We start from the raw sequence: 11,337 nt of genomic DNA, 5'->3' as shown, positions 1-11,337 counted from the left end.
AAAGAATTTTTTTTTAAGTATTATTTTTTTTATTATAAAATATTTTATCATTAAACAATAAATTAAAAGGAGAATAATGCAATCAGTTATCAATGATAACATGCTAACGTATGTATGCTAATGAATGTCATATAAAATGCAATTTAAGAGTTGAATTCTTAAGTATAATGAGACCAATCCCCACTCTCCAATATCTAGGCAGAGCTTCGGTGTAACTATTTATATTTAAGATCTCAATTTTATTATACTTTTTATTTATTAATCTTATTGTTAATGTGAATTAGGAACTCAGTGTGAAAAACTTAATGAAATGAAGTTTCCTAAATACCGCATCATTTAGGCAGCATTCAGGAACAAACCATCTCATGCGAGACTTTCACACGTGTCCTTAAAGTTTTGTAATAGATTTAAGGTGAAATTTTAGGGTTTAAGTAAAACACGAACATCTCTAAAAATCTTCATCATTTAGGCGAACTTTCAGAGCAAGTTCAATTCTTTTTATAATTTTTAAAAACTAATTAAAAATTCCTTGTGTTTTTTTTATGAAAATTTATTCATAATAATTCTCCAACCTCTAAGCAGAATTATTTGTTTGAAAAAATATTTTTTATTCCCTCCAACATCTAGGCGAAATTATTTGTTTGAAAAATATTTTTTATTCCCTCCAATATCTAGGCAGGAAAAATAAAAAGCTTATTTCATTTTTATTATTATTATTTAAGCATTTTCAACATATTTTTTTATTTTATATTATTTTTATTTTATTATTATTAATAACAATTAGATATTTATCCTAATAAATTTAAACATTTATCATACATAATTATAAAATAACAAAAATAATAACATAAAAAAAATTTAGAAAAAAAAATTTTTTTTTACCTAAATCGGATCGATCAACGCTGATTCGGGCGATCTAACCAGTTTGACGGTTCAGTAGATCTGATCGGTTCGACTGTTCAGGCGATCTGACCGGTTCAACGATTCAGGTGACCAGCGATTCAAATCGATTCACTGACAGTTCGTCTAAACCGGTTCAAGGCTGGTTGAAGCCAGTTGTCGGGTTGGGTTACGCGGATCTCAGATCGGGTTTGGTCCACGCGCAGATCCTCTACACTTGGAACGACGTCGTTTTGATCCTACGCTCAAAACGACATTGTTTTGGTCTTATGTTTTCTATAAAAGTCAGATTTTTTTTCCTCAATCTATTTGGTTTCACAGAAAAAAAACTCTTGAAGGAGGGGTCTCCGGTCTCACCAAAATTCAGTGCCGTGCCTACGCCGACCATCGTGTGATTCACCGTTGACGGTGGTCATCGATGGTCGAAAAATGGTCAAAAAGTCACCAACAATTCCTCTGGACATCTTTTTTCCAGATCCGACCTTCGTTTGACCTGAAAGTGGCTTGACCGTCGCGAATCTATTTTCAAAGTTTCGGATCTCTCATCGTTTCTCTTTTTTTTTTTTTATGAACAAAAACCGATATATCTTTTTTCTTGCAGGTAGCTTGATGCTGAGGTTCCTCCCTGCAGGGAGGACTGTGTTGTTTTTTTTGTTTCTGTTTTCTTTGGCTAGAACTGTTTTGTTTTCGGTTTGGGTATTTTATGGGGTATTTGAAGTTTGATTTTTCTTTTTACGTCGAAATTGGGGTCTGTCTGATGTTGTTGAGGGTGTTTTGAGAAGAGAAGAGTTCGTCTAAGTTCGAGGGTTTTCATGGGTAGATCGAATGGGTTTTCTTCTTTTTTTGTTAGAGAGCCGAAAGAGATTGAAGGGGAAATGGCTAGGGATTTTAAAGGGCTTTAATTAGGGGGATTTAGGTGACTGTATGGTGGCTGTAGGTGGGTTGAAAGGGAGCTAGTCAGGGGGCTGGTCAAGAGGCTGATAGGAGGCTGGTTGGGAGGCTGACAAGGACGACAGTGACGCCGTACCAACCCCTGGTTTCTGTCTCATTTCCTTTTTTTTTTAAATTTAATTTAATTTTTAATTTTAATTTTTTAATTTTTTAATTATTATATATTTTAAATATTTATTATTTATTATTATTATTAATATATTTAAAATGGAAACAGTAGACCCGAACAAAATCGGTGTCTACAAACGTCCAAAGTTATGACAATTCTGTTTATGCTAAAAAGATAACTAAACCCATTCAACTCTTTTATTGCAACTAAAGTAAAGAATAAAAAGAAACTACAGACAGCTGTGCCATTAAGAAGTTCTAAAACTAATCAGGCCATAGATTGAGGGCCATAAAAAAAATTGATTTTTATGGATCCATAAATATAGTGAGACTTTACCTGATACCTGATGTAGTGGTACCACCTAAATTTAAAGTGCTAGAGTTTGAAAAATATGATGGCACTAAGTGTCCCATCACGCATATCACAATGTATTATCGCAAGATGATGGCACATGTCGATAATGAGAAACTATTCATGCATGTTTTTCAAGATAGTTTAACTAGATCTATAGTGAGATGGTATGTCCAATTAGAAGGGACACATATAAAGACATGAAAAGATCTTATCGATCCTTCATCAATCAGAATCGTCACATTATCGACATGGCTCAAGCTTGTCTTTCTTTGCAGGCAATGAAAAAGAAAACATCTAAATCCTTCAAGCAATATGCCCAAAGATGACGGGATGTAGCTACTCAAGTGCAACCTCTTTTGATGAAAAAAAAAACTACAATGCTGTTTGTAAGTACTTTAAAGTCACCATATTATGAAAGGATGAAAGGAAATGCAACTAAGAACTTTGTTGATATAGTGATTTCACGAGAGAGCATTAAAAATGTCATTAAAAATGATAAGCTTAAAGTAAGAAAACCTTCTAAAAGAGCAAATAAGAAAAAAAAAAGAGGCTCAGGTTGGGAATCTTGAAAGACAATAATTCATAAGTTATTCTTAACCAATCTATCCCACATACCATCACACAGTAAGTCATACCTCTGCCTATCAACCGATTACATGACTTTCTTATCCATTTTCACCATGATCACTAGCTCACTCAGTCGGTGCAACAAGTAGTGCTTGAGAGCCTCGAACTTGGAAAAAACCTACATTTGACCCTATCCCTATAAGTTACACCGAGCTATACCAAGAACTCTACAAGAATCACCTCATTGCTCCTGTCTCTGCTAAACAGCTTGAACCCTTTTACCCTAAATGGTATGATTCCAATACTCATTGTGATTATCATTATGAAATAACAGGACACTCTATTGAGAATTATGTGCGTTTTCAGCATAAGGTGCAAAGTCTAATCAATGAGGGATAGATAAGCTTTGATACTAGTGAAAGTTCAGTACCCAATGTCAACGAAAATCCTTTGCCCAATCATACAGTCAATGCTTTGGATACAGGTGAAAAACATGTGAAAAAAAAGTAAAAGAGCTTAAGATGCCATTTAACCAGTTATATGAAATCTTATGTAAAGCTGAGATGATACACTAATAGCTCCATGCATTTATATGAGAAGATGTATCCCAAATCAAATATGTAAATATCACAACGAGGCTCCAAGACACTCAATTGACATTTGCAAGTAATTCCATGATAAAGTTAAAAAGCTGATTGACTCTTACCAAATAGAGTTCTATAAAGAATCAAGAGCCTAAAAAAACATTGAGGGTGACTATGACAAATAAATGGGTGTCGAAACCTATCACCAAATGTTGTAAGAAAAAGCCACAATCAGCTAAGAATAAATTTGTTCCTAAACCAGTAGCTTTCAGAATCCCATGTTCATTTTCCCATAAAGATGAAAAAGTAATGCCTTAAAGATATGAGTGTGAAGTAATGACTCAAAAGTAACAAAAAGGTATATCGAAAGTTGAAACTGCCAATATAACAGATGTAGGAGGCATAACTAAAAGTGAAAGATGTTATACTCAAGCAACTTAGGAAAAAGAAAAAGAGAAGCAAACTAAACCAAAGATTCCAGAGAAAGACACCCCGAGGTCTATGCTTGAAAAAAAAGCTGTGAGTTTTTAAAACTAGTAAAACATAGTGAATACTCTATGGTGGAGCAACTAAATAAGATGCTAGCCAAGGCTTATGTGACCCATAATGTATCTATGAAGTATGTGAATCACTTGGTAAGGAATCTAGTAGTACCACATCACATCTCTTTTAATAATGATGAAATTTCACTTAATGGTAAATAAAACACCATGGCATTACACATCACTGTTAAATGTAAAAGCCACATAGTAACGAAGGTCCTCATTGATAACGGGTCAACTATTAATGTTATACCTGTGTCCACTTTGGCTAAACTGCCCTTTGATATGTCCCATATTCAAGACAATCAGATGGTGGTCCAAGCATTTGATGAAACTGGATGACAAGTCTTGAAAAATGTTGAGTTTCTCATACAAATTGGGCCGTGTGTCTTCAACATAAAATTTCAAGTCATGGATATATCTCCATCATATAGTTGTTTATTAAGAAGAGCATGAATCCATAAAACAGGTGCCATCCCCTCTTCACTATATCAAAAGATCAAATTCAATGTAAAAAGACAATTGGTGATTGTGGCTAGATAAAAAGATCTATTGGTAACTTAACCTATAAATGCCCCATATGTGAAAGCAACAGAAGATTCATTAGAATGTTCTTACAGATCTTTTAAACCTGTTAATGCAATTGGTGAAACACTCAAGTTCAACCACATTGTAATCAATTAGATTATTAACAAAGGTTACAGTGTTAGGTTTGGTTTAAACAAAAACCTTCAAGGGATAAGAGAGCATTCTAAGATATAGGATTACAGTTGTAGATCAAAGTTAGGCTATGAGACAAAAAAAATGTAAAACAACAACAAAAATGTAAAGAAAAAATCGATGATCTTTTCTCATTTGAGTAAAACTTTCATTCCTGGAAGATAAATACACTAAAGAGCTGAAGAGAACATAAAAGAAAAACCAAAATGAAAAAAAGCTTTTGCCAAGTTGTCCATTTATATAGGGGATAATGAAAGTCAAAATGAGAAAGTTTTGGTCTACCCCTGCCCACTTGGATATGAATTGTAAAATTGAAGGGTCATCCAAATGTCTATTATTTTTTATTTTTCTTATGTTTAAGTCTTTTATTTTTCATTATGTCAATAAAAGTAGAAGCATGCATTTTGTTCATTTCTTCCATTCCATTGATTATATGGTGGATCAAAGTTTCTTGCCAATATTTCCTATTTCATTAACTTTCAGGATCCTAAATGAATGCGAAGGTAATCATGACAATGATCCAAGGTATAACTTTAAAAATTCAATTAATACCAATAAACTTAATACTAAAAAAAATTCTAAGAAATACAATCTCCAAATTTAATGAGGCTAATTGAACAATAAGATAAATCCATTAATCCTCGTTAAAAAGTTGTTGAATTAATCAATTTGTGTGATGTCGAAAACAAGAAAAAAGTCAAAATTGGTATTTCACTATCAACGATTGATTGACAACGATTAAAAGATTTATTCCGAGAGTTTGTGAATGTAATTGCTTGCTCCTACCAATATATGCTTGGACTCAACATTGAAAATAATGAAGCATAGGCTACCATTGAAGCTAAAATGCAATTCGATATAGAAAAGCTAAGAAGAATAAAATCAGTTATGCTATTGAAAATCAAAGAGAAAGTTAAAAAGTAATTTCATGCAAACTTTTTGCAAGTGACTAAATATCCTGAATGAATAGCTAATATAGTATTTATCCCCAAAAAAGATTTAAAAAAAAAAGTACGAATATATAAAAACTATCGAGATCTAAATAGAGTTACTCTAAAGGATAATTTTTCTGTCTCACATAAATACAATGGTGAATAATACAACCCGACATTCAGTGTTTTCTTTTATGGATGAATTTTTCGATTACAATCAAATAAAAATAACCTGAGATGATATGAAAAAAACCATATTTATTATTATGTGAAAAATATTTTGCTACAAGGTCATGCTCTTTAGGCTAAAGAATATTGGGGCCACTTATCAAATAACTATGGTGACCCTCTTTTATGATATGATGTATAAAGAGATTGAAGTATATGTCGATAACATGATTACTAAATTTTTAAAAAGAGAGGATCATGTAGTCAATCTTAGAAAATTATTTAAAAGATTAAAAAAATTTTAACTCAAACTAAATTCAGCTAAATATACATTCGAAGCCAGATCAAATAAATTACTGAGATTTATAATCAGTGAAAGAGAAATAAAAGTTGATCCGAATAAAATTTAAACAATTCAGCATTTATCCCCCCCCAAGCACACAAAAAAAGGTTTGAGGCTTCTTAAACAAATTAAACTATATTTTTTTATTCATTTTTTAACTCACTCTTAAATGTGACCCCATTTTCAAACTCTTTCGAAAGAATAATCTTGAGGAGTGGAATGAACAATGTCAAAAAGCTTTCGATAAGATTAAATAATACTTATCAAATCCTCTAATATTAATATCCCATGTTTTGAAAAAATCATTGATTCTATATATAGTGGTACATGAGAGATCAATGAGATATGTGTTAGGCTAACAAGATGAAATCGATAAGAAAGAGAAAGCTATTTATTACATGAGCAAAAAATTCACAGAATATAATTCTAAGTATTCATCACTAGAGAAAATATGTTATGCTTTAGCTTGGACAACTAAAAGACTCAAGCAATATATGCTTTACTATATAGGTAAATTGGATTCTATAAAATACGTCTTCAAGAAGCCATCATTATCAAGAATAATCGCAAGATGACAAGTGATATTTTCATGATACGACAATGTATGTGAGCTAAAAAGCAATCAAAAGAAATATTATTGCTAAATTTTTAACAGATAGAGCTATTGATGATTACAAACCTATGAAGCTGAATTTTTCAAATGATGAATTAATGGCCATCTCAAGGATAAAAGAAGATAACAGCAAGGAAAAGATATGGAGAATGTATTTCGATGGGACTGCCAATGCTATGAGGCATGGGATCAATGCAATCTTAATATCTCCAATAAAGCATTACTATCCTGTTACAACAAGATTGAACTTCAATTGCACCAATAATGTAATTGAATATAAGGCTTATGTTATGGGCCAACATGTTGCTTTGGATAAAAAAATTAAAATGTTAAAAATGTTCGAAGATTCAACTCTAGTCATTTATCAATTAAAAGATGAATGGAAAACAAGGTATTCAAAACTCATCCTTTATCACAAATACATCTTAAAGTTATGTAAACAATTCAAGGCAATTCAATTTGAACACTTGCCCCGTGAAGAAAATCAAATTACAAATGCCTTGACTACCTTAGCTATAATGGTACAAAATGGTGATACTATTAAAATTCAACCTGTCAAACTAAATATCAAAGATATGCCAGTACATTGTGCCAAGCTTAAAAGAGGAAAAAGATGCCCACTCTTGATATCATGATATTATGCGATATTAAAAGAATCAACAGTATCCAAATCGAGCAACAAAAAGTGATAAAATAATTTTAAGAAAGTTGAATATTATATTCTTTTTAGATGAAAAAATTTTGTACAAAAAAGACAAAGATCAAGTATTATTACGTTATGTATGTGCTTCTGAGGCCAAAAAGATTAATGAGGAAGTTCACAATAATGTATGTGAAGCATATGCAAATAGGCATATGATGACAAAACAAGTTATGCAAACTGAATATTACTGGTTGACAATGAAAAAAGATTGCATTAATTATGCTAGAAAATGTCACAAATACCAAATTTATGCTGACAAGATTCATACTCCACCCAATGCTTTACATGTCATAGCATCACCTTGACCATTTTCTATGTAGGAAATGGATTTCATTAGTCTTATCACACCAAAAGCCTCAAATGAGAATAGATTCATTTTTTTTATGATTGATTACTTCACTAAATAGGTTGAAATCACCTCTATCACAACTGTGATTAGATCAGTGGTCTATAAATTCATCAAAAGAGAAATAATTTGTAAATACGAACTCTCAAAAAAATCATCTTAGACAATGCAAAGAATCTAAATAGCAAGATGATGCAAGAAATATGTATTTAATTCAAAATCAAACATCACAATTCAGCTCCATATCGCTCAAAAATGAATGAGACAGTGAAAGCTGTAAATAAGAACATCAAAAAGATTATGAAAAAGATAACAAAAACATACAAAAACTGACATGAGAAATTATCTTTTGCCCTACAAACGTATCAAACTTCTATGCGCACTTCTATTGAGGCAACTCTCTTTTTCTTGGTTTATAAGATGAAAGCTGTATTGTGAATAGAAATAGATATCTTATCCCTAAGAGTTTTAAGAAAAGTAAGATTAAAAGAAGTTAAATGAGTCCGAAAGCGCTATAAACAATTAAACTTTATTGAAGAAAAAAAATTAACATTACTCTATCATGGCCAATTGTACCAAAAAAAAATGATGAAAGCTTATGACAAGAAGGTCAAACTACGTCAATTCTGAAAAAAAGAAAACTACTATTGAAAAAAATCCTTCCAAGTCAATATGATGATAGACGAAAATAAACTCTGAATTATGAAAAATCATATATGGTTAAAAAAAGCTCTTTCAAGAGAAGCCTTAATCTTGTCAAAAATAAAGGAGATGAACTTCCTAACGCTGTTAATTTTGATGCAATGAAAAAGTATTTTGCTTGATTCTAAAAAAAAAAAAGTTTAAATTGAAAACTCAAAAGAGCAACTTGAACAAAAAAAAAGTTCGAGTTGAAAATCGGAAGGATGACTTGAACAAAAAAAAATTCAAGTTGAAAATTCAAAAAGGCGACTTGGATTCAAATAAAAAAGTTCAAGTTGAAAACCTTGAAAGGCAGCATGAATTAAATGAAAACAAACTCAAGTGAATAGAATATGCCATCACTTAAAAGGTATACTAAGGACAATGAATTTCAAAAAGTTTTGAAGTATCGACGCATCGTATTTTAATTGAGTTTTTGAAAAAAATTCAAGATTTGTTGTCATGATTATCTAATCATTTGTCTTGAGGCATTGCTACCCTAAATAGCCGCTCTTGTACATTTTTTTTATTTTTATACCATCATTTGTAATTTATTGCTTATCCAAATAAATAAAAGCCATCTTATTGTTATCTCTTAGTTCTATACATTTCCAATATATATTTGTCTTTTCTCTTTATGCCTTGCCATGAATGAAAGAATAACATAATTTGCATCCCACACTTTCAAATTGAAATAATGATTAATAATTAAACAAAATCATAAGAAGTGTGTGTTACTTTGAAAGATCAAAGAAGACAAGAACTGAAGATGAACTCCTCCAAAAATTGAACAAAATAGCTTCCGTAGCCTTTCTAGGGATAAAGATAAATATTCATGCTAATGAAAAACAATTTCGTTGTCAAAAGTGTGCAGAAATGAGAATGTAAAAGCCCTAGTACCATAATTAATGTTTCATTTACATCCTAAATAGCGCATGCATTTACATCATTCACTTGATATTGACTCAATCCAAATCATTTCTCATGAGTCGTGATTTCATCCTGATCATTTTTTATCTCAACTTGTCTTGATTACTTCATTTGAACTCATGATTTCATCCAGATCATTTGATCTTGGCTCAGTCCAGATCATTTTTTATGATTCATGATTCATCTCGTTCATTTCCGACCTCGACTCGATCCTGATTACTTCATTTTTTGACTCATGATTTTGTTTCGATCATTTTCGATCTCAACTTGATCTTGATTCATGGTTTCGTCCCGATCTTAACTCGTGATTTCGTCCCGATCATTTAATCTTGGCTTAATCCAAATCACTTATCATGATTCATGGTTTCATCCTTATCATTTTTTACCTCGACTCGATCCTGGACACTTTATTTTGACTCGTGATTTCGTCTCGATCATTTGATCTTAGCTCAATCTAGATCATTTCTTATGATACATGATTTTATCCCGATCATTTTCAACCTCGACTCGATCTTGGTTGCTCTATTTTTTAACTCGTAATTTCGTCCTGATCATTTTTGATCTCGACTCGATCCAATCGCTTCATTTTGACTCATGATTTCGTTCTGATCACTTGATCTTAACTTAATTCAGATAATTTCTCATGATTCGTGATTTCATCTCAATCATTTTCGACTTTCATTCAATCTTGATCGCTTTATTTTGACTCTTGATTTCATCCGATCACTTGATCTTAACTCAATCCAAATCATTTCTCATTATTCGTGATTTCGTCCAGATCATTTTCAACCTCAACTTGATCCTAATCGCTTTATTTTAACTCGTGATTTCATTTTAATCGCTTGATCTTGACTCGATTCAGATCATTTCATATAATTTATGATTTTATCTTCGATTATTTTCGCTCTCAACTCAGTCTTTGTTGCTTCATTTTGACTTATGATTTTATTCCGATCATCTGATATTCGCTTAGTCCAAATCATTTTTCAAATTCATGGATCATTTTTTATTTGACTCGAATGAAATAAGTGTCTAAATCTTTACAACATCCCTATCTAACAAAAATGTACAAATAAGGACAACTGTAAATGCCCATTTATATTCGGACCTAATCAAACTAATTCCTTATATATTTTTGTTATTATAGTATATATTATATGGTACCATTATTAATGTCACTATTATTATTATTATTACTATATGATTAATATATTATTATTATTATTATTATTATTCCCATTCTTTTTCTTTCTTTCCTTATTTCCTTTTTTGTTCCAATTTGCACATGAACAGAAAAAAAGAATCAGGACCAAAATCCTTCAATCAATGTTAATACAAAATTGTATCAATGTGATTGATTAAAATTTTGAACCAAAAATCACACTAAACAAAATACAATCTCAAGATTCAAGCCTGAAATTGATTTTATCCGTTTGTTAAAATTGATCTTAAAACTACCTATAAATTCAATCGACTTTAAAAAAGGTGAACATACAAAAAAATTGTTAGAGAAAAAAGTTTAAGAAATTTTGGGCAAAAACGAATCTAAGAACTAAATTTTGAGGTTTTGATTACAATCTGAAATTATGGGTTTGATTTTAAGTTTCTGGATTAAAATTAAGGTTTGGGACAATTCTGGAAGTAATTAAGACAAAAATTGAAAGAAATCTAAAAAAATTTGAAGAAATCTAGATTTTTCTAAATATTTTTACGTTCGGATGAATTTTTTAATAAAATTTTCGATGATTAATTGAATTTTTCAACCACATTCCCTCCAATTTTTTAAAAACCGATAAAATTTTTAATTTTTGATTGAATTTTCAAATGATATCTTAAAAAATCGATAAGATTTTTTATTTTCAATTGAATTTGCTAATGGGTTCTTAAAAGATTT

The 11,337-nt window shown here is 30.8% G+C and overlaps 1 protein-coding gene across 1 annotated transcript; it reads left to right on the top strand.

Moving 5' to 3' along the window:
* The first annotated feature begins 6,568 nt into the window (after positions 1–6,568).
* Positions 6,569–7,418, top strand: LOC111298324 (uncharacterized). The gene is made up of 2 exons (XM_022893086.2): positions 6,569–6,680; positions 6,826–7,418. Exons 1-2 carry the CDS (start codon positions 6,569–6,571, stop codon positions 7,416–7,418), a joined length of 705 nt encoding a protein of 234 aa, XP_022748821.2.
* Positions 7,419–11,337: the final 3,919 nt, after the last annotated feature.

Source organism: Durio zibethinus, chromosome 16 (genome assembly GCF_047325235.1).
Source record: "Durio zibethinus cultivar Kanyao isolate XHJ-2024 chromosome 16, ASM4732523v1, whole genome shotgun sequence".
In the NCBI taxonomy this organism is placed as follows: Eukaryota; Viridiplantae; Streptophyta; class Magnoliopsida; order Malvales; family Malvaceae; genus Durio; species Durio zibethinus.
Note: the sequence above shows the minus strand (reverse complement) of the source record. Positions and strands in the feature narration are given on the sequence as shown.